We start from the raw sequence: 24,827 nt of genomic DNA, 5'->3' as shown, positions 1-24,827 counted from the left end.
AATAGGGTTGGACATATCAAGCATCAGACGTCAACAATACTGCCAAATACCAGTCAAACCAGTATCATCAAGAGCTGACGGGCGATCCTTGTCTTAAAGACACACACCTCTGAAGATGCTCAAGGTTGAGTTGTCCCCTATTTTACACTAGTCCAAAAAATACCAAAAGAAGTTTAAGTAAGCCTTGGGCTGTATTGGGACACGCAACAGTGCATTCGGAAAGTATCTAGAGCCTTTCACCATTTCCACATTTTGTTACATTACAACCTTAATCAAAAAAATAATGTTTTTTAAAATCCTCATCAATCTACACACAATACCCCATAATGACGAAGCAAAAACAATTTTCCAGAAATTTTTGCAAATGTATTTTTTGGGGAAATATCAAGGATGTTAGATCAGGTTCAAGTCCGGTCTCTGGCTGGGACAGTCAAGGTCATTCAGAGACCTGTTTCCGAAGCCACTCCTGCGTTGTCTTGGCTGTGTGCTTAGGATCGTTGTACTATTGGAAGGTGAACCTTTACCACGGTCCTGAGCACTCTGGAGCAGGTTTTCATCTAGGATCTCTCTGTAGCTTGCTCCGTTCATCTTTCCCCCATCCTTACTAGTCTCCCAGTCCCTGCAGCTGAAAACATCCCACAGCATGATGCTGCCATCACCATGCTTCACCGTAGGGATGGTGCCAGGTTTCCTCCAGACGTGACGCTTGGCATTCAGGCCAAAGAGTTCAATCTTGGTTTCATAAGGCCAGAGAATCTTGTTTCTCATGGTCTGAGAGTCCTTTAGCTGCCTTTTGGCAAACTCCAAACGGGCTGTGATGTGCCTTTTACTGAGTGGCTTCCATCTGGCCACTCTATCATAAAAGCCTGATTGTTGGAGTGCTGTAGAGATGGTTGACCTTCTGGAAGGTTCTTCCATCTCCACAGAGGAACTCTGGAGCTCTGTCAGAGTGACCAGCAGGTTCTTGGTCACCTCCCTGATCAAGGTCCTTCTCCCCCGATTGCTCAGTTTGGCCGGGCGGCCAGCTCTAGCAAGAGTCTTGGTGGTTCCAAACTTCTCCCATTTAAGAACGATGGAGGACACTGTGTTCTTCAGTGCTGTAGTGCTGCAGAAATGTTTTGGTACCCTTCCCCAGATCTGTGCCTCGACACAATCCTGTATTGGAGCTCTAGGTACAATTCCTTCGGCCTCATGGCTTGGTTTTTGCTCTGACATGCACTGTCAACTGTGACTTTTATATAGACAGGTGTGTGCCTTTCCAAATCATGTCCAATCAATTGAATTTACCACAGGTGGACTCCAATCAAGTTGTAGAAAACACTTAAGGATGATCAATGGAAACAGGATGCACCTGAGCTCAATTTTGAGTGTCATAGCAAAGGGTCTGTAAATAAGGTATTTCTGTTTTTCATGTTTAATAAATTAGCAATTTAATAAATTGTCTAAAAAACAGTTTTTGCTTCATCATTATGGGGTATTGTGTGTAGATTGATGAGGGAAAACCTTTATTTAATCCATTATAGAACAAGTGAAATGGTCTGAATGTGTATGTGGATTGACACTGCTAAAAATAATACATAAGCCACATGCACAATAACACATGAACGCATTAAATGTCAATCTCAACCAAACACTGATCAATATCTCCACATCACATCTATCCGTGTGTGTGTGTGTGTGTGTGTGTGTGTGTGTGTGTGTGTGTGTGTGTGTATACGTTCGAGCACAGTTCACATTCGTATACATTCGAGGACAGTTCACAGTCACACATATTTTTAGGCTGTATGCAGGCAGTGTTGGTGTACATGTATGCATTCTTCCCAGTACATAAGCTGTATAAGACTGATACAGTGTGTGTGTGTGTGTGTGTGTGTGTGTGTGTGTGTGTGTGTGTGTGTGTGTGTGTGTGTGTGTGTGTGTGTGTGTGTGTGTGTGTGTGTGTGTGTGTGTGTGTGTCTCCCAGGCAGGACGATGGTGGGGATGCTGGCTGATCACTAGCCCTGTTAGACAGCATTGACGTCTCCACCTCCCTCAAGGCTGGCACACTGGGGAGCTATTGATTACCATTAACCATCCATGTAGATGGCCCATAAAGAGCAGGTGAGTGAGAGTGAGCTGGGGGGGGGGGGGACAGGCAATGAGGTGGGCCTTTAAAAAATGCTGAGAGGAGAGAGAGGAAGACTATTATTACTAGTATATAATATCTTCATGACAGTTTACTTTGTGTTGTTTTATGCTGCTGATTTAGACTACAGAGTATACAACCTCCCCAGACAAACTTGTCACAATTAATATTTTTGTGATATATATATATATATATATATATATACAGGTATATATAGATATGAGATATCTTCAGAGTATAGCAATATTTCCATTATTATATTATTATACAGTTTTAAATGTTATTTTCATTCATAAATTGCGACTTTGTTATTATGACAGACAAATATAAGGGCACAACATTAATAAAAGCAAGCAATCGTAAAATTCACCATTAACGTCATATTTATTGTTATTTAGTTACTCAATAAAACATATACAGATATATACAATATGCAGGAAAACAGACGACTGCACTTTACATATTATTAAAAAAAGAAAACAAAAAGAAACCGTTGGTAAGATGCCGTCACAGGCCTCCATCTATTGTTTCACAAATTCAAATTCAACAGAAGCTTTATTTAAAGGTTACAAGATTGCCTAACACACAGCAAATGTTCTCTTATTTTACATGTGCAATACCAATATTCCTTTTTTCAATTCCCTTATTAAATGGTTCCTTGACCTCCCCTACAGTTTACATTGGCTGTATTGTATAACTGTGTTGGAGCCCAAGCTAAATAAAAGAGAAAATGAGTGAAAGAGAGGAATTTGTATTCAGGAATCCCTTTTTGCAGATACCCACACCAAAAATAAACTATTTCTCTCTCCATCTCCCTCCCACTCTTCCTCCCCCTGTTTCAGGGTCCAGACCAGTTCTATTGGACCAGGAGGATGGCCTGGTGAGGTTGTGAGGTACAGTGTCTCAAAAGGTCCAAATCTCATCAGGTTCCTGTGTCTCTGGGTAACAATGGGGTTCCAGGTCTGAGGGAGAGGTCCTGGTGAGAGGGCTGCTCTCCTCTCCCTGTACCCCTGAGAGCCATGGGAGGGAGGAAGGGCTGGTTCACACACATATCCTCCAAACTCTGGCTGACAAAGATGACCAGAGTCCCTCAACGGGTGAATATGGGTCAGGGTGGTTCTGCTTGAGGCCATACCCAAGCCATGTCCCAGTGATCTATACACTAGGCTGGGGGCAGGCTTGGTGGGTGGTACCACCTCCAACCCACAGAGAGAACCACGGCTAGGAGGTCACTGAGTACAGGTACAGGGTACAGCTGGTGAGGATGGGGTATTAATCACAGAGCTCCGAAATACTAAGAGACAACTTTCATGTCTAAAGAATGTAACAGAACAGAGACTCAACACTGCTATCCCAATACAGCCAAGGACATTTTGTCTTTCTGTTTTCTCAGTTTGAGTTTTTTCCTTTCCTCCATTGACATTTCTCCTGTTTTCTTCAAAAAACAACAAAAAACCAAAAGGATGATTTGAGGTTTTCCCAGATGTGGGCACCACTGAATAGAGCCCAAGCTGTATAGTCCAGCGATGCATGAGTGAGTGTGTATGTGTTTGTGCCCAAAAGTGTGTGTGAGTGTGTGTGAGCATGAGTGTGTATGTGTTGATCTGTGTGTATGATTGTGTATATGTCCTTCTCTCCCTGAACAGGCGAGAGCCAATGTAGACGCCTCATCATCAATACCTTTACATCATCAATACCTTTACATCATCCTCATTATCAATACCTTTACGTCATCATCAATACCTTTATGTCATCCTCATCATCAATACCTTTATATCATCCTCATCATTGCTGTCGTCTTCATTATCATCTGCCTCTGACTCTCTCCACCCCCTCCCCCCTCTCTCTCTCTTTCTTCTGATCTTCCCTCCATCTCCTGGGCTGCCCTGGTTGTGTTCAGGTCAGGGCAGCCACGAAGGTCCCAAAGCGGTTGGAGATGTCGGAGTGCAGGGAGCGCCAAGAGGAGACGGGCCCCCCTCGGCCCTTACTGTCCCCCAGCTCATCTGTGCAGTGGACGGACAGGCACTGCAGGTGGCTCCCCCCATTGCCCCCTCCGGGCCCCGGGGCCCCCACCCCTACTCCAGCCTTACTCTGAGACAGCTCTGACTCTGCACAGGAGAAACAAACACAGAGAGAGGAGAGGGTTAGTGAGTGGGCCAGCACTGAGGAACATTAAGGATACATTCATTCATCCTCAACAACCAAAATAAACATCTTCAGTCAATATGTCAACACTAGAATTAATCATAAATTAGATCCTAATTCTCATCCCACTCAAAATCGGTGCAGTAAAATGACCTCAACAACCCCTCTCCTTCTCCCTCTCCCACCCCCATCCTGCAGGCTGGAAAACGACAACGCTCTAAACCCATCCCCCACCTTCTCCTTGCCTATGAGGACCACGCACACACACACACACACGCACACACACACACACACACACACACTGTCAGTCCCGGTCACCCGTGCAAATGGGGAGCACTCCTCCCTAACCTCTGGTCATGAGGTCAGAGGGCTGTGAGGAGGCTGACCTTTAACTCTGCATGACCTAATTTACGGGTATAATGACCCTGCTGCAGAATCGACCCCACGTCACCAAGGTGTCAAACCCATATTAAATGGAACCAAGCTTCCAGAAAATCCATATATAGGTTTATCGAAGGTTGTATAAAAATCAGCCGTGCAATTCTAGAGGGACATGGGGAACGCTGCCGGTTGAGATGCATAATCCATCCTCTGAGTCAAATCGCATGTGTTGTGTAAGAAAACATTTGCGAGAGGTAGATTGACGAGGACAGAAAGTGCTAGCCTAAATTATACGCATCTGCCATGATATAGACCAGCAGCATTCTGAGAGAGTAGGAGGGGCAGGAAGGAGAGAAGGGCAAGGAGTTAGAGGTAGAGATGACGGGAGAGAGAGGTTGTCAGACTCTTACTATCGCTGGTTTCAGTAAGCCCCATTGGTGACTGCAGCATTGCATCATGCGTTTGGGGTCTGCCTCCAAGCATGCTCTGAGCATTCTAAAAAAAGAGTGCGTGAACATGGTGGATACCTGCTGTAAAAATCAATCAGGCTATTCCCATCTGTCCTTAGCACTCAAAACACTGTTCTGCTGTGTTCCTCAGCCCCAGGTTGTTACTACTGCTTTGAGTGGGAGCGTAGCCGCAGAGACAGACAAGCTCTAAATAGCTCAGACATGCTGAGGTACAGGCGTCAGAGACAGGAGACTATGATACACACTCTGCTCTAGGCACAGGGCCTGTACATCACACCATCACTACTCTGATCTGCCCACCTCACTACTCAACAAAGTGACAGAACAGAGAGAGAAGAAGAGAAAAGATACTCTGACCTCAAAACAGTCTCTGTGTCACACTTTCCTTTATTATCGCTACTCTGTCTTCCCAAATGCTTTTTTGTTTTTCTCACTCTCTCTGTATATATTTCTCCCTTCCTTTACTTCCCTGGAGCAACTATGACATGGTGTTAACAACACACAGCCAGAGAAACAAGGCCAGGTCAGGACAGAGAGTGAAGGAGGCAGGGTGGACAGGCTAGGGCCGGGAAGGCAGGGAGGTAGTGAGGCAGCCTTGCCCCCCAGCCTGTCTGGGCAGCGACCACTGGAATGGAAAAGCGGAGGGATTTGGTAAAAGGTCACGCAGCCAAGCTCCCGCCGCTCCCGCATCTCTCTCCCTCCTCCTCCGCACAAATCACCCAAGGACTCTGGAGTCTAAGCGGAGCGACGGTGGGGGAGAGAGGAAGGCAGAGGGGGAGGGGACGGGTGTGTGGAGTTGTGGGTGTGGGGATTAGTGGTGATGGTGGCAAGAGCCAGCGTTTGCCAGAGGGCCCTGCCATACACCTCTGCATGGCTGACACCCACACTCAGTGAGCCTGGACCACAACCCCCTCTCCAAGTGCTTCCACCTACCCCCCACCCCCATCCCCAGCACTGTGCCCTCCAGCACCCGCCGACAGCCCATGGTAGCTGGGCACAGCAGGGTCCACACCGGCCTGAATAGGCAGCCAAGCGTTCCCCTGGCTCTCTGCTGACACACAGCAATCTGACAACACAGCCACAAAACACACCGCCAACCACCGCCACTGCTGCCATATCCACACCAGCCCTCAGCTGCCGCTCCACACACAGTCTGCACGGTCCCAAAACAGACAGACATGGCCCCCAGCCTCATACATGCAAGGACAAGGACTGTAAACACACAGTCAAAAGCATCCACTCCCACTGTCCCAGAGCCATGCTCAGACGTGTGCTCATGTGACCACGTTACTTTATTTATCAAAATAAAAACATTAGCATTACCAATGATACTTTCACATAAACAATCATTTACAATGTAGTGATTGCCACCAGTTTCCTAGTTACATTTTTTAAATATTTTTATAATCAAAACACTGTACCTCTCAAATTGTATTATTACAAGCAGAAAAACATTTTCCTTGAAAAAATACAAAGCTCTCCATTTAAGGAGTAAGCCAGTCAATTGTAGTGTATCTGTGGATATTTCTAGGTAATACCCTGGGAGCCGAGAGAGATGGAATTTTGGTGGAAAATCTACACGCTACACTTAAATGTTAAGCATTATCCACGGCACCATATTTGTTCAAAAGTGGAAACGGCAGTGTGAAATTCTACATCACACAGGCCTAAATCCCAAATCACCGTGACATTTTACAAGCTGTGGAATCTCTTTTCAATAAAACCTTGTTAAGGCTGTTCAATGACTCGCATTATTTTGCCATGCAGCGTACTGTTCATATCCACAGTGATATCTCAGTGATAGGCTATTCATCTCAGAGAACAAGTGCTTAGCATCACACAGGGCGAATACCCAATAAAGAAGAAAACAATAATATCACAACCAACTAAGCTGAACCACAAATACAGTTAAATATCCCTAACCATATTACACCTCAAAAAAGGTAACCATGGCAATTCAAACGCTTCGTTTTTTAATCCACCTCTATTCCTCTCCTCTTTCTAAACGTGTGTGATTTACAGTGGGACTCCTCCACGTAGGCTTATAGAGCCGTCACACAGACACACAGACACAGCTCGTGACGATATACACAGATGAACAACGCTTTCCACTAGCGTGCTGTGAAGAGAACACACACACACACACACAGCACACTGCTCTGTTTCGGTTTTTCTGTCTGGCTGACACCAATATGTCGGATGCTGACGGCCTGAATCTAGTGCACGTCTCTAAGTCTGTAAACAACACTGGGAAGGAATCCTTGTTTGAACGACAATAAATGTCATATTCTCACAATCTAACTATAATTGTCAACCTAAACATTTTATTCAACGATTAATGTAAACTGATGAAGCTAATGGTAATTATTATGTTGTAAATGCAGTTAAAAATGAAGTGTTATGATAGTTAAATGCACATTGTGTACCAAGTCCCTGTGCAGATGTGTGCATTAGAAACAAAGTATATACTAAATAAGACTATGTATATGTGTGTCTTGGTGTTCGCTGGTCTCTCTTTCGGAGCCAGAGAATTTCACAGTGGCGTCACATTGATTTCCGAGGTCCATTCTATCCCAAGCTATACCTCTATGACGACACTTCACCTTTAACCCTGTGCTCCCCGGGGCTCGGCCTTACCCTCACCGAACACAAACCAGCTCTCTGGTGAAAACACCTAGAGGCCTCTGCTCCTATGACAGTGAGTGAATTCAGATCAGATTCCTGTAGCATAACAACCATAGAATTAGACATTAGAAGACACATTTCATGTGATCACTATGATAGGATCACTATGATAAAAAACTAACACTAAGGACATGAGAGAAGATTCTAAGTTCGGGAGCACAATGCACAGATACAAAGTCTGTTTTTTCGACAATCTAAGGAGTGATGGTAAAGAACACAGAAAAACGATGTAACATTTCTGTTATCATAGAGCATACTTTAAAGGTTAGTCATTTAGGTCTTTAACACGTTTCCTTGAAGGATCATGGTACCTAAGAGCAGGACATGTGATCCGGCGCCTCTCTACTGCACTAAGCAGACCGACCAGCAGAGCAAGGCTTCACATTAAATCACAATCACCAAAATATATATACAAAATCATTAAGTTATCTGCTTTCAACTAGCTTGGTGAGGGGCTACAGGAATCCCTGTGCGAGGAATACGGGAACTACTGGAGGTATGACCCAGGTATCTGATGGTGGCCTGGGGGTTGGTAGTTGGTGTGGGGGAGTATGGCATGGGAGGCCTTCTCCGACCCCCACTCAACCCCACTGCCACAGGTTGACCTTTCCCCTCAGAGAAGGGTGGATATGGAGGGGGCACATTTCTCAAGCGAGGGCACAGGGGTTATTTTGGTTTGAATTTCCTCTCTGTTCCCTGGCCTGCAACAAGAAGGAAAAAAACTTGCCCAGGCAGGCAGGCCTTGGCCCGGTCGCTCCTCCTCACCCCTTCTCTAGTAAACTCTCTCCCTTCAGCCATCCCCTCGTACACACACACCTCCCCCTCAGGCTGCAAGACGCGCTTAGGAAACTAGACACAAAAGGGAACACGGGAAGTGATTTAGTACCTCCTGCATAAATCAAAACCATGTCCAGGACCTGTCATCCATGTCATCCAAGTAGGTGACATATTGATCTACGTCTCGCTCTCTATTTTGTTTCAGTCCGTCACTACACACTCTGTGTATGTATTTTTGGCCCATTTGGAAACCCCAACCACTCATGAAAACAGTGGAAATGTAGGGATTAGGAGCATCTGCTAGGGAGACGCTAGGAGAGGAGGGGGGTCGGAATGGGTTTAGGGGGCTGACTTGCTCAGCCACAACCCTTAACATATAATCCCTATTTCAGCTAGTCCTCAATGTGGGAAGGTAGCTGGTCAATTCAAGGAATCTTACACTTTCATGTTTTTGTGATAGAAATAGTTTAACACTTGAAATCAAATGACTGAATATAATTGACTGAAATAATAATTATCCTGTTATTAATTAATTAATTGACCCTTGATTGAAGAAAATAAAGATTTACTTGGAAATGTACATATAATGTCTTCAAAATAATTAGCACTGGTTGCACAATTATTATTTTTTATGTCAAATATAATCAATCCTTTTCCATTTCCAAGATAACAACACAAAGTTGAAAAAACACAATGTTAAAACTGTAAATAAAATATAATTATAATTATTGAGTTAAAGGTGATATTGCTGTGTGGTATAATGACAGTATTAAGCTTTAGTGATGACAGTTCCACTGTTGAAAAGACTCAAATGTGCTGTTTAAAAAAATCCAAACCATTGTTTCTAACATCCGAGGATCTAAACTGCCCTAAAAAAAGAAATAAGGAAGGTCCAGAGGATGGAATTGTGGAGAAAATGTAAGACTTATTTTCTCTCTTTCTCTCTTTACAGTGAGGCAAACGACAGCCATTACCATCTTGCTCGACCTCGCAAGTCGAAACCTAAGATGTTCCCAGAAAAAAAGAGAAACTTCTTTCCATCTCTCTCGCTTTCGCTAGTACTCGATCAGTCTCTCCTCTTCTCTCCCAAGAGAAACAGCTCTGGTGTCATAACTCATTTGTCAATTTTTCAATACGAATTAAAGAAATCTGATGACTACCTGTATGCCAAATAATATAACTGCTGCTGGCGTTATGACAACACCTCCACACACACGCACGCACGCACACACACACACACACACACACACACACACACACACACACACACACACACACACACACACACACACACACACACACACACACACACACACACACACACACACACACACACACACACACACACACACACAAAGCCTAGTAGCTTTAGCATGGTACACCTCTGCTGAACAGAGGGAGTGTTAAGGATTATAATCTATTTAATTGATAAAGACAACTTGCATTTCTCACAAACTATGTTAAAATCATCTCTACGGGGATTGTTGGTAGCTACATGTAAAAATATATCTCATTTTCTACAGGAATAGTAGATGCCTTGTTTTTTCCAGTCCCTCTGGGCACTGGCTTATTAAGACACTGGACATTAGGAAACGTGTCACATACATCCAGGCAACCGGAGCCTCCGGTGCCCCCCCCCCCCCCCCCCCCCACCCTGCATCTCCCAGACAAACTCAGCCCTCCATTCCAAGGGGAATATTCACACCCACCCACACACACACACACACACACACACACACACACACACACATACACACACACACCCACACACACACACCCACACACACACACCCACACACACACACCCACACCCACACACACACCCACACACACACACACACACACACACACACACACACACACACACACACACACACACACACACACAAGTTTGATTTTATTTCAGCGCTCTTCCCCAGGGAAAACAAAACACTGCTATTTTGAAGAGTCAGAAATCCAGCTAGCAAAAGGCATGGAACCTTTTTCATCCTTTTCTCTCTACATCAGTCACAAAGACATTTTTTAACACGCCTCCTTTGACTGTCACTGGTGGTAAATGTATTGCAAAGGCCTCAGCATTCAGTGGATACACACATACACAGTAACATCTAGACAATCAAAACTACAAGCAGAACTACAAGCAGAAACCATGTAATGTTCTGTTATGAGCTGCAATATCTATAAGACAGGCGACTACACACTTTTCCACAGCTTAACTATGCTACTACTGCACTCAGCTGGGCCGGTGTTATACATGCTAGCAGTTCATCAGTAGTAGTGATAATTACAAATGTATTGGGGTCTCCTGTGGATGTACTACATACTAGCGGGGATTGTACTTCAAGCAGGCCAAACTGACGTAAAGCAGGCCAAACTGACGTAAAGCAGGCCAAACGGACGTAAAGCTAAAATAAGTTGTGATGAACCCTGACATAACTTGTCAGATAATTTTATCATACTGTGATGAATTCTCAGAGCTGGAACTGAGAGAGGTGTGACTACCAGCAACTATTTCCATTTCACTACAAGTCAGAGAGTCTATTCCAGCATACACCTGAGCAAAGGTCTGAAACCACAAGCCTGTGACCAAGTCTGCATAAATCAAACATGATGTCACACTATCAAGTTTCCATGTCTTCATCACACACACATACACCTCTGGTCCCTCCAGCTGCTAAACCCACACTATCGAGTTTCCATGTCTTCATCACACATACATACACCTCTGGTCCCTCCTGCTGATAAACCCACACTATCGAGTTTCCATGTCTTCATCACACACACATACACCTCTGGTCCCTCCTGCTGATAAACCCACACTATCGAGTTTCCATGTCTTCATCACACACACATACACCTCTGGTCCCTCCAGCTGATAAACCCATTTACATGCGTCTCATATTTGTCTTAGCCCCGGTAACTGTTGATGGGGGGGGGGGGGGGGGGGGGGTAAGGAAGAACAAACACACTTACATGGTGAAAGCAGTCCTAATGCCCACTGATTCATGCTGATAGTGTAGGAATTGTGTGACATTCCTTCAACCCTAGGGATCAATTCACAAAGGGAGACAGAAATTACTTTATGAAGAGACATAAGAAAATAAATGCATAAAAATGAGGAAAGGTCCAACTTAAAATATCTCAAAGTCTGCACTTTTGTGCCGTTTGCGGCTATAGCTATAATATGTTCCTCACAAAAGACACGACACACACACCTCACTAGCCTTCTGTATTCTCACTAGCCTTCTGTTTCCTCACTAGCCTTCTCTATCCTCAGTAGCCTCTCTGTATCTGTCAATAACCAAGTTAACTCACAGAAGGTGCCAGAGGATGAATTGGCACTTTTGAGAACAATATTACCAGGGCTAATTGCTATGATTATGATAATGATTATTATTACTGCAGTATGGGAGAGTGCAGAGAACACTATGCTGCCTGGGTGTGTGTTGTTATGGAAGTCAATACGCAACGCCTTGCAAGGAGGGATCTGGAACATGGACTGCCCCAAGCTGTTTTCTCCTCATTCAAACAAATGTCAATCACATCTATTTTCTGCTTTAAGAAAGGAAAAAAGGGAAATAAAAATTACTCATGTGATTTATGAGTTGTCGCTGGAATGAAATGTCAATACAATAAGTATGATTTTAACAAACGAAGAGAGGTGGGAAGGTGGGGTGGTCATATACGAATATTCTCCTTTCTTCCTAGGTCTCTTTAGGTGGCATGTCTGTTGCACTGGATTAAATTGCCTCCTAATCAGGGTGTCTAAGCATGAAAAGTCCCCTCTCTACCCACTGCTCTCCTACACATGCCAACAGCAAGCCAGCGCATGCTCTACCTAATAGTCACTCCCACCACCACTAGAACAGTCACTCTGATGCATGAGACACCGTATTAATCCAGAGGACAGATCCTGGCACAGTATGTACAAAGTGATAACACACACCGTAAATAACTTTCCCTGTGTGGTCAAACCGGAAGCAAAAACTCCAAAAAAGAAAACCAACTGAATCATTTCCTAGGGCGACAAGTTGCTTGTTATCAAGAGTGTGCACGTCTTTCAGAACAAACCGTCAAGTCCTGGCTATAATATCAGGAGCAGAGAAGGAGGGACGAAGAGGGTACAAAAAGACGAGATAGAGAAAAGGAGATGAAAAAGGAGGGGGAAATGCATTCTCATAATTTTGCTGAAAACGCAACCAAGTACCTTCATTCACATATAGACCCACTGGCATACGGAGGCCATACAGTATATGGGCCTCATGCCTACACTAGACATGACTATGTCTTAGTGAATAGCTTTGGCTGAATTGCAGTTTATCACACAGACAGAATAAGCAACGGACGGGTCCAATGGGGGAAGTTACTGACAAACACATCAGTCTCTAAACAACCACAGTGGAAACTCATACAGGGAGAGCTGAGACACACAGGGTAAACAGACATCAACACAGAAAATACAACACAACACACTCCCAAACAGGCAAGCTGGACTCTCATTATTTATGCTCAATCTCATATTTTTCTTTAACAGTATTGTTTAATGCAACAATATTATAAAATGCCATATACATATGAGGCACTTCTGGCACCACATTCTGGCCTGAAAACATCCCCCACTACCTCCATTAACAATATATATGAGAATACAGTCTGTTCTGTGATCCCAACTCCTGCACTGGCTGAGACCTCACCTATAGTCACAGAGCCCCAAACACCACAGCTCCTGTCCTCCCCATGCCACTACCACCCGCGTACCCCTGCTATAGACACAGGGAGGCCTATTGCCAAATGTCACTTCAACCATCCCCCTCCCCAAATAAACAGAGGCCCATAACCCACCTGTCTCAATTGGGCAGTTAAACTCAACTTCCCGTAAAAACACTGAATGCAGTCTATAAAGCGCCCAAGTAACACAATCACTCAGGACTCCCACTATTAAAGCTGTTCCCAGGATGTAAGGACCTACGCAGCACCCCCCCCCCCCCCCCCCCCCCCCCCCCCCCCCCAGCTTCAGGACACTGTGATGGGGTATAGGACAGGTGCATGAAGACAGATGCCACAATATTAAACTAAATTGGTTTTAGTGGTGCACTACACCTACACGGGTGTCATATGATCAACTCCAAGGGTGACATAGAGAAATGTGCAAAATGCAGAAAGAAACGTAACTTCAATACAAACAAAACCTATGATCAGACCATGTGTGTGTTAAGCAAAATGTGCTGTGTATTCAATTGAAATGTGTGATCTTAAAAGTTTTTATTGATTAGCCACATCATGCAGGAATTATAGAAAGGAACCATGATGAAATTGTGTGAAAAAAAGTGTTATTTAAAAATAATTGTAGACCAGCTATCATTAGCATTATAACATTATTATTATTATTACTACTATTATATAGGATAACTATAAGTTATCTTGTGAACTATACTGAGAACCTTGATAACTAACAAGACAATTCGAAAAAAATTATAATAATTAACTCTTAGGCTCAGGCAATGACCATTAGTGTTCACCTGTTAACCAGCTGGTGGACTTGCAACAAGACATCAATAACAAACATAAATAGATTCCACAACTTAAAAAATACTGACATATTCCTACATTCATCAATATTTTTCTTTCACTTCTACGGAGCTCAAGTTCAAATTTCTATGACAGGGTCATCAAACTCATTCCACAAAGGGTCGAGTGTCTGCGTTTTTGTTTTGTTTTTTTAAGACCTAGACAACCAGGTGAGGGGAATTCCTTACGAATTAGTGACCTTATTTTGTCAATCGTATACAAGGGTGGAGCGAAAACCCGCAAACACTCGGCCCTACACGGAATAAGTTTGACACGTGTGTTCTATGAAGACCAGAATCCTGGTCTTTAGGTATTTTACAAGAGAATATAACTGTTCATCGATTGTGCCTATAGGGGTAATATTTACTAGCCTACTGAATATGTGCAACTAAAACCATAAGGCCCTATTTATCTTTATCTGAAGTGTAGCGTTTCGTTGAATGCATAGGATTTCGCGCGTCTCTTGAAAAACATCCAATTCAATCTCAAAATCCAGCAACACACCTCAACCCTTTTTCATCTTTGCCGTCTGCAGCACTCAAATGAGAAACTGTCAAGATCCGTGATTTGTGCTAACTAGCTATCGATCGAGCCGAGCAGCATGGGTTTTGTGCTTGCAAGGAGCTGAATTGAGGAAGGAAAAAAATGTGCGGAGATAGGAGAGACGAGAGAGAAATACTTTAACAAAATCGAAGTGGCTGTTGCTGTGCATTTTCTGAAGAATAAGTGCGCCTTGCTAAGACATGTGGATCTTGAAAAAATGAACTATGGACAAGGCGAGAATGTGTCTGCCTGGTCTGGTTGACTGCTCTGCCTCCTAAACAATGCGTTATGACTCCAGATTCCGTGCCCTGCGCCCCCCTCTCCTCTCAGCTCCCGCAGTTAGCCAGAACAAAGGGATAGTGAATACGCGCTGGGGGCTACCTATTCACAAGAGAGTTTTGGTGTCTCGTCTCTGGCGGTAGCGATTTAATAACGTCTTACTGCGACCTACCGCCTTTTGCAGCACTGACTGACTATCATTTCATTCTTGCTATAGATTTTCAAATGTCTATAGAAAAAAAGTGGCCTCAGAAAAGAATATCGAGACACAAAAGACATTACAATTGCACAGAAAAATATTGCGACATAAAATACGACATAAATCAGCAATATTGAATTCATAATTTAAATATTTATTTGAAGTAGGTTTTGATTGATGAAGGAGCAGTCAATAAAAAGTAACTTCAGCACTGGATTGAATTGAAGGGGGAAAAAAGTGCTTTAAAAAAAATAATCCAAGTCCCTGTTGTAGCTATAGCACAGTCCTAATATAAACAATAATAGGAAATAATAATAGGTCATAATAATAATAATAATTGTTATTATTATTTTAAATGCATGTTATTTCATTTCCTATTTATGAAATAAAACAAACCAGATGCCTTATGCATGACCGGTAATCCAAAAACAGGATAACATTTTTTGTGTTGTTAATGTCAAACCTTGATTGACAGGATTTCAAACCGCTTACGTAAAATGTTTAAAGTGCCAGCCAGCGTCTCTAATCACACTATACCAATTTCAACAAGCACTTAAAATTAAAGGCGACAACAGTTTTGTGGCATAGGCTACTAGAATACTAGAATTTACATTTGTTCGTGAAAAAAATACGCATTTGTATCTCACGACCAACCATTTTATTCCTGAACCATGTTGGCGAAAAAGTGGTTGGCAATAGTCTACAATAAAACCAAAAGTTTTAAACAAATTAGAAAAAGTGAATGACGCATCCATTATTATTATAGTATTATTTTCTATTAGTATCATATTATCATGTTCAATGAAAATCTGTTCTTCGAGGACACATCATATTTAAGAGAGAAAAAAGGTTCGAAATAAAATAGATTTTATTTATTTATTTATTTATTTTACCTTTATTTAACCAGGTAGGCAAGTTGAGAACAAGTTCTCATTTACAATTGCGACCTGGCCAAGATAAAGCAAAGCAGTTCGACAGATAAAACGACACAGAGTTACACATGGAGTAAAAACAAACATACAGTCAATAATGCAGTATAAACAAATCTATATACAATGTGAGCAAATGAGGTGAGAAGGGAGGTAAAGGCAAAAAAAGGCCATGATGGCAAAGTAAATACAGTATAGCAAGTAAAATACTGGAATGGTAGTTTTGCAATGGAAGAATGTGCAAAGTAGAAATAAAAAAATAATGGGGTGCAAAGGAGCAAAATAAATAAATAAATAAAAATTAAATACAGTTGGGAAAGAGGTAGTTGTTTGGGCTAAATTTTAGGTGGGCTATGTACAGGTGCAGTAATCTGTGAGCTGCTCTGACAGTTGGTGCTTAAAGCTAGTGAGGGAGATAAGTGTTTCCAGTTTCAGAGATTTTTGTAGTTCGTTCCAGTCATTGGCAGCAGAGAACTGGAAGGAGAGGCGGCCAAAGAAAGAATTGGTCTTGGGGGTGACTAGAGAAGATAGGCTACTCTTGTTTATAGTAATATCACTCTTCTTCATATATCCTGACAATGCTGCCCTTTCCAATAGTAGGCTAATCTAAAATCAATCCACTTTCTCCAATCCCGTTTATTATCCCATAGTAATAACAAAAACCAACAGATATGTATGGAGGGGAAGCCCTGCTGTGAAAACGCATCTCAGAAACCCATTAATCTTCCCAGTGTAGTTGTTCACCCTGAAAACCCTGATAAAGCACCACAGGAAATGTTTACTTTTCTCGCGCTGTTCCTTTGAAGTTCCTCAACAATAGAATAATCCATAACACGCACCAAATGATCATTTAATGTTTATTTAGAACCACAATAAATCCGTTTTAAAATGTTTTCCTGATTAGGGCTTTTTTTATTTCGAATAGTTAATTAGCCTGTGGTCCAATAGCCTATCCCCTGTGTAGTCCTATAGGCACACAGAAAAACATAATAAATTATTTATGTATTTTTCTAGCCTACATATAAAACTCGATATACCTGATCTATCTGTTTCCACAGAACAGCTACGTTTCAAATAACTGCAGACATAGGCTACATGCACAAAGGAAGTCCCAACTTATTTTAGACTAGCATTCATATAATGTTCTGCTCATCTGGGATGCAAAACAACATTGGGCTTATGTGCTGATATGTTGAGTGACAGCCTTAGACAGATGTGTGTGTGTGTGTGTGTGTGTGTGTATAAATACAGCAATAAGACAGTACTAATCAGATAGTACAACAAAGTGGGAAATATAACCATAGAGCATATTCAATTACCTTCTTTGCTGTTATTCTGGCTCTTGTTTTTTTCCCAGGGTGCCATGGCCTTGTCGTCCTCTGGCCCATCCATCAGGGCCTTGTCACTGGGCACGTACCAGGTGGCGTGCTGCTCTGCCATCAGAGTGTCAAGGTCAATGGTGCCCATTGAGCCCTTCCCAGCATCCGGGCTGCAGCTCGCCAGCTCATTGTCTCCGTTCTGTGAGAGACAGTCACCACTCTTCTTGCCATTCTTCATGCCCAGAGGCTGGTCCTCTGAGATGCTGAACTGCTGGCGCTGCAGCTGGATCTGGGCCTGCAGTATCTCCAGAGGGTGGATGTCATCCTGGCCAGAGGTGCTGGATGGAGTGCGTACCTGCTCCATCCCAGGTGTGCCCGGGTGACCAACTCCATTGCCACCTGTCCCCACACCAGCACTCAGTCCATAGCTGTCGGGTGTCGAGGTAGTGTGATTGGTGATGTCCTGCATGCCTAGGGGCTTCTGCCCATTCATCAGGCCCTGTTCCCCCCTTTGCAGCTTGGGTGAGCCGGTGATGTGCGGGCTGCGGTTGGGCTTGGAGGCAGGAGCACCTCCTGCATCTGAGCTAGAGGACACCTCATCCTCGTTGCCGTAGTGGGCGCTGACATCATCAGGAAAATCTATGCGCGGTGAGTTACTGTTAGACTTGGTGACACTCTGAATGCCACTGTCCAGAGAAGACATCAGGTCTGCCTGGTCCCCCAGCATAAGGTCACCTCCTTTTCCCCAGGAGGGGGATGGGAGGGGTTTCTCATGGGGCGTACCCCCACCCCTCTCCCCAACGCCAGCTGAAGGGGGTTGCTGGCCTGGACTTACAACAGGGTTTCCGCTGTCAGAGGAAAAAAAGATCCCAGGGCTCACATGCCCGCTGTCCCTTTTTCTCCTCCCTCTCCCTCTCCCGTTCCCTGTTGCTGCTTTCCCCTCACTGCATGGGGTAGCGTCCATGTTGTAATTTGGGGAGAGGGCACTGGCTTCCCCCTGCAGCGTCTGGTTTTGACCTGCAGGTTTAATGTTGCTATTCCCGTTGCCAGGCATCTGGCTGTTCTGGGAAGTGCCACTCTGAAAATACTCAGGACCAGCACTGCCGGTCCCGTTAACTGTGCTGCTATTAATGTCCTGCTCCGTCTGACTCAGTTTTCGCTTGCCCTCATTTTGGTTCTTCTTGTTGAATGTTACGTTTAGGTTGGGGGCCCCTAGGCTAGCTATCATGTTCTGGCAGGCTGTGGAAAGGGCCGCCAGGCAGCTCTGTCCAAAAACATTGTCTTTAGTGCTGGTTTTGCTAAAGTTCCCCAGGGAGAGTGCCCCAAGTTTACTGACAGAGGATCGCTGGCCTGGGGGGAACTCAGACTGTGGAGGGTAGCTCCCTGGTGAGGTGTTCACCCCCTGGGGATTGCTATGTGGTGCCCCCTGACGGTTAACCCCTCCATAAGGAAACGTTGATTGAGATCCCATGGGAGGCCCGGCAGGGAAGTCAGTCGGCCGCCTCTCTGATGGTGCGTTGGGGTGTCCTACCCCGGCTCCGGGGGACTGCATCTGGGAGAGATTGCCCATGTTGTTGCCAAACTGGGGGTGCATACCAGGAGAGTGGAGAGCCTGTACGTGTCCATCTCCAGGTATCCTCATTGGCTCCTGCATGCCCATCCCATTCATGCCCGGCCTGAACATCATACCGACTCCGTTCTGCTGCAGCCCCATGTCGTGGGCTACAGCCTCCCCACCTGTTACCCCCATACGCCGCGACATGATCTCTCCTGGTGGGTGAGAACCGGGGAACCAGTTCTCCTGAGTTATATGAGGGTTCTGACCCTCAAAGTTGGGCATCCTGCCCCCATTCTCCCTGTCAAAGTTGGGCTGAGGCATGCTCCCCACTGGGCCTCCATGAACCATGGGGCCTGGAGGTACGTCGCCATGGTGACCCAGCTGCTGCAGGCTGGGCTGCCTCATCCTCTGCTGCTGGTTCCGAGAGGCCATCTGCTTGATCATCATGGCCGCATTCTGCCGCTGCTGCATAGACTGCTGCTCAGGCCCAGCGTGCTGGAGTGGACCCGGGGGGAAACCATCTGTCACAGGTGGCGTGAACTCCCCAGGTAGGCCAGGGTAGGCCGAGGGAGAGAGGTGGTTCTCCATGCCCTGCACATTGTGCATGCCACTACCCCACGTGCCGCAATTCTCCCCTCCGTGTGCGTTAGGGAACTCAAATCTAGGCCTTTTAGCCATGTTCATATAAGGAGAGTCAAAATGTTGCAGCCTCTGATTCGGAGGCTGTTGGGCGGGAGGAGGGGGAGCCGGCTGTTGCATATTAAACATGGGGTCCCCATAGGGGTGCAGGCCCCTATTTTCCAGTCTGTGAATAGGATATTCAAACTGGTTGTGTTGGACAGGCATCATGACACCACCGTCCAGCATGTTGGGGTTAATGGAGCCCGGCTCAGACTGGGGAGGCCGGGGGAGGCCTGGGGGGCATGAGTTCTGTCGCGCTATCAAACCAGCTTGCTGCTGCTGCATGAGAGGGTGTCTAGCACTGACCCCCAGCTCCATCCCCACGGGAATCTTACGGCCATTCCCAAAGCGCTCAAAAAACACTCCGTGCTGTGGGGGAGGCTGAGACTGCTGGGGCTGTGGGGGTGGCTGCTGGTGCCCTTTGGAGATGCCCTGTATACCCGGTGTCCGAGCCATGGCAGGGTTTCCAGGGAAACTGCCACCGGCCACCGGCCTTCCTGGCCCAAAGTGGGGAAGCTGAGACTCTGATTCTGAGGGGGAAAATACAGGTACTTCAAAATGTCCAGTTGGGGGTTCGCTGGGGAAATTATACTCTAATCCCTCCACAGCACCCTGATTGGGCATCCGTCGAGGCTCCAGACCATGGGTCTCTGAGGAGGAAGAGGAGGGCAGACCATGGAAGGATGCTGCCCGGTTAGGTGACTGGTCCAAGGGTAGACAGGGGGCAGGAACAGCGTGGTTGCCGTTAGGGGGGCCGTTGTGCTGGAACTCAGACATGTTACCAGATCTCTGCTGCTGCTGCTGCTGCTGCTGGGAGAAGCCGTCCCCTGCTTGGCCCTCAGCGATGGGGTCAAACCCCTCTCCAAAGCCCTGCTGAGGCCCCATGCCACTGTTGTTGTAGCCCATCAATCTGCCACCATGCAGACAGGATGATGCTGGGTCTGGGCCTCCAAAGTTCCCATTGAAATGAGGGTGGTGTTGGTGAGGGTGAGACTGGTGGCCGTGGGGATGGCCTTGATGAGGTTGCTGGTTGTTGAAAAATCCATGCATGGGTCCTTGCTGCTGCTGTTGCTGCTGGAGTCCGCTGCCTGCATGCATGTCCGAGTGGCCCCGCGGGTGAAAGCCACCGTACTGCTCCCCATTCATGTTCATATTGAGCCCGAGCATCGGAGGCTCGTTCAAAGGGCCCATGCCCGGCTCTACGGCTCCCGGCGGGCCTCCGGTATGAAAGCCAGGGCTTTTGTAATGGGAGCTCATGTTCAGTCTTGGCTGGTTTATGTTTCTCTCTGACTGGCCAGGGTTTATGCTATTAATCTGAGAACCAAACTGCTCCAGCCCAAACATACTTCCCGATATCAATCCTGCATGACAGCCAGCTCGCCTGGCATAGGCAGTCTAGCTTTAGTCTGGTTTTCTGTGAATCTCCACACAAAAAAAGAGGACAAAAACGAAAATAGAAGAGAATCCCCCGATAGATATTTTGATATCATAAAAGTTCTGATTTAAAACGTAGCCAATGGATCTTAAATCGGTTCACTCACCCAATAAGTTCTCATAGTTTTTTCCAATATCCAACTTGTCCCTAAAGTGTTGTGGCGAAAATAAACCGGAGAGGACAACGAAGCAATAAAATACAGTCTGTCCTTGCTCGTTTCCGTCTATTTCTATAGGCGTTTGTTTATTCCTTTAATTTACAAATGATACAAAATATTTTTCGCTTGCAATGTGACTTTGATATAATATCATATTCCAAAGTTTTCTAAGCAAATATCTTCTTTACAAACTTGACAAAAACCCCTCCTTTGATTTATGATGACAGAGATCACAAGGCTTATGAAAATTGAAATAAACACATAACTATCTTCTTCGTCCACTTCATTATTCCAGTTCGTCAAATGTCCCGGGACGCACAGTTTGGAGTGTCCTTTCAAGATCCCATTCGATAGAAATCCACCGGCAACCTGCACAATTCTAATTGGTCGTTGTTTTGCAATCAAAAGAAAACATTTCCCAGAGTTCTGTGTGAAATGTCTTATTACTGAACTATAAGCAATTTTACATGTCCGGAGGGAAAATCCAGCCCAGTCATGATGGCTTTCTGGAGAGCCGCTTTTGCACCACCGTGTCCCGGAGCCCCAGCACTCACTACCCGCACTCCACCATCACAGAGCGGCTTGACAGCATAGTCCAACCGGCCCTGATCATGTGCCCACCAAGCGCCCAGGAGGCGCGGAACCTCTATCGGCTGTTTCCCTCACTCTCTCACTCTGTAGGCTATAACGCACTCATTTTGCTCCCGATTCTGATGTGGTCTATTCCAACTTGGAGCGATTCAGAGATAGATCACACTCTTGTCTGGCGCTTGGCGCTGTGTGAGATCAACGCATTCAGGGAACCAGCAACAAGTTTTGCATTTCTGCAACCAATTCCATCCATGAGGTCCTCGCCAATCGGAGGCTGCGGAGCGCCAATGCAGAGGGAGGGACCATCTTTTAAGGTGGTCCAAGATGTGGATGAGAAACACAGAACGAGAGAGTAACGTCGTGTATCTTAAAAGAGCGCCGTTCTCAAATAAAGTGTATTCTAGCCCATGTCAGGTGTGTTACTTGCTCCATTATATTTTAAATGTATGATCTATATAGCCTATGCAATTTAAACTTTCATTTTTTGTTTGAGATCAATCTCATTGTGGGTTTTTAGATCACATACACTTGTGAATGAATAAACGCCTATATGTTAGTATAAATTAAGCCTATGTTATTTCCTTAATTGTTGATAGAAATGGAGATGTAGGAAATTAATTTCAACTCAGTCAAAGGGAAATGGTCTCACAAAAGCTTTTCTTAAACAAATGCCGGAGCACAATCACTGGCCCGGAGTTTGTATTGTCAACGCAAAACAGATTAACATTTCCATTCAGATTAACTCGACTATTACCATAAATCTGTTTACTTTATAAATGAATAATTCAAATCGCCATTTATCTTATGTTTATTGGAATGAAGGGGACAGCCGGCAAATTAAACGACCAAGTCAACCTTTCTAAAACCTAGACTCCTGTAATACTTATGTTATTATAAAAACTCTGAAAATAACAATCAAATGTAAATGCATCATGCTATTTTCAGAAGCGTGATAGGCCTATCTATAGACTAATCCTGCAACATTGCCCTCTAGGCTAATCCTGCAACATTGCCCTCTGAGGTCTTTTAAACGGACTGGCCTATTGTTGCACAAGAGGGGGTGTTCTTTGATTTAAAGCCTGCTGCTGAGAGATAAGATGTATCCGATCAAAATACAAGCGCCAGTGATAATAGTGATATATTGATGTTTCACATCCTATCGCGACAACAGGGCTGTAGAACTATTGAAATGAATATGGCCCTATGGACGATTGAATGTTCATGTATTTTAGGTGATAGGCAAGTCAATAGTTAGAGTGTGTGTGCGTGAGAGAGAGAGAGAGAGAGAGAGAGAGAGAGAGAGAGAGAGAGAGAGAGAGAGAGAGAGAGATAGAAAGAGAGAGAGAATTGAAATTTAATTGAAATTGACAGACAAAGAGCATTTGTTTGTTACCCCACGAAAAAATCCCCCTTAAAATATCAATGGCATCGGATCTACTGGATTGGGTTAGGAGGATACCATAATCAATAACAATATTTTGCACTCTATAATATCTCACATATACGTGTTTTCAAGTTTGGGCTTTACGGATCCGCAGGCTTGAAATGGTAGGCTATGAACTTTTACAAAAAGAAAAAGTAATCTCTTGTGAAATATGCACTGTTCAAATAAGTAATGCACGGGAAATAGACCATAAACCACAGTGAACATATAATGTTATTTTACTGGTTGCTAAATATATTACAGCAATTCAAATGTAATGTCCTCATCAACTTTTGTAGCCTACCCTATATATAGTTCTAATAATAATGTGTTTGAAAGAAGTCTTCAAGATGATTTACCTTTTTAAATTAACTCTCATTCAAAAGACATCCAGCTAATTGCCCAAGTTAATGTTTTTTTCTAAATATCAATTTAGACAGGCGCATCTGCAATTGCACAGGATGCACTTTGTCGATCATAAAAGGACTCGTCCGACAAATTTAGACATAAATGGAAATAGTTAATGAAAAAAAATTAAACTCCAGATTCTGCTTTGTTTTCCTGTGGTGCGCTTGGGTTCTGATCTGGCGCTCTTTGACGCGTTGGATCTAAATGGTCACACCGTGGGATTGAAAGATTTCAGCAATGTTGGTGTTTTCCTTTTGCAATTTAAGAATAATTGTAGGGGATGAAGTATTAATTTAGCTGACAGCCTACTCCTCCTCTTCATTGGACGATGTTTTCACTCAATACAAAAAAATAAATGAAATAGGCTACATGAAACCATATATGACTAAAGTAGTTTGTTGTGAAATATGCAACAATTTGAAAGACAGTCAGCTCCGTTGTAGGACAGTTTTTCTTATCTTATGTCTACCATACCCTGAGCGTTTTTCTACTACTCTCCCATTCCTCGAATGTATAGTTAATATCGAGCTAGAACGTATCTGAGATAAATATATGGTGTTGCATATTTGTATCTAATCTGAGATGATATGTTCTAGGCTACTACTGGCCTACCAATAGGCTATTGCTTATTCATTTTTCAACGCATATATCATACTCTATTCATGTGTTTTATATATAGGGAGTGGAAAACATAGCCTACCACATATGTAGGACTAACATATCCATCCTTGTGAGTTTCTCGAGGGGTACGGTGGTTTTTTGTTGTTGTCTGCATAGGACTAGTTCCTCGAGAGGTGAATAAGAGCGAGTATTTCACTTCTATCAAAAAGGCACAGTGCCACCTAGCGCTAGACATCAGAACAAGGTATTGAGACAGCATCAACAGTGTATGAGGTGAAGGCAGGAATAATAGACTTTCGGTTTCGCCTAAAATTATGTTGCTAGTGTTAGACCTATATCAAATAATCTTTGAAATAAAGTTGATATCATGGTATCTACATTTTAAAGCCTGCTCTGTTTTGACTTAAGTGATAAAGCGATGTACAGTACACAGTTAAGGCCTCCTTTTAGAGAGAGCGAGAGAGAAATAAATAGAGAGAAGCAAGCGGGGAGTTTGTGCTATCACGTTTCCTGCTCCCTTTGAACATTGAACT

The 24,827-nt window shown here is 44.3% G+C and overlaps 1 protein-coding gene across 3 annotated transcripts; it reads right to left on the bottom strand.

Annotated features, from left to right (window-relative positions):
• Positions 1-2,490: 2,490 nt before the first annotated feature.
• LOC109895904 (transcriptional activator MN1) lies at positions 2,491-22,063 on the bottom strand. Of its 3 annotated transcripts, XM_031830064.1 has the most exons (3): positions 17,421-22,063; positions 11,557-11,627; positions 2,491-4,233 (listed from the first exon to the last, which is right to left on the bottom strand). In XM_031830064.1, the coding sequence occupies exons 1-2, from the start codon at positions 21,001-21,003 to the stop codon at positions 11,587-11,589; spliced, it is 3,624 nt and encodes a 1,207-aa protein (XP_031685924.1). In that variant the 5' UTR covers positions 21,004-22,063; the 3' UTR covers positions 2,491-4,233; positions 11,557-11,586. The 3 variants fall into 3 exon arrangements, with proteins under 3 accessions (XP_031685924.1, XP_020345582.1, XP_020345580.1); XM_020489993.2 differs by lacking the exon at positions 11,557-11,627 and having other exon boundaries at positions 2,491-8,655; XM_020489991.2 differs by lacking the exon at positions 11,557-11,627.
• Positions 22,064-24,827: the final 2,764 nt, after the last annotated feature.

This window comes from Oncorhynchus kisutch, linkage group LG8 (genome assembly GCF_002021735.2).
Source record: "Oncorhynchus kisutch isolate 150728-3 linkage group LG8, Okis_V2, whole genome shotgun sequence".
NCBI classification, from domain to species: Eukaryota; Metazoa; Chordata; class Actinopteri; order Salmoniformes; family Salmonidae; genus Oncorhynchus; species Oncorhynchus kisutch.
Note: the sequence above shows the minus strand (reverse complement) of the source record. Positions and strands in the feature narration are given on the sequence as shown.

Coding starts and splice junctions, on each gene's coding strand:
- LOC109895904 (XM_020489991.2), bottom strand. CDS start 21,003: ATGTTTGGGCTGGAGCAGTTTGGTTCTCAGATTAATAGCATAAACCCT. Junction 4,234..17,420: donor CCAGAATAACAGCAAAGAAG/GTAATTGAATAT, acceptor TCTCCTGTGCAG/AGTCAGAGCTGTCTCAGAGT.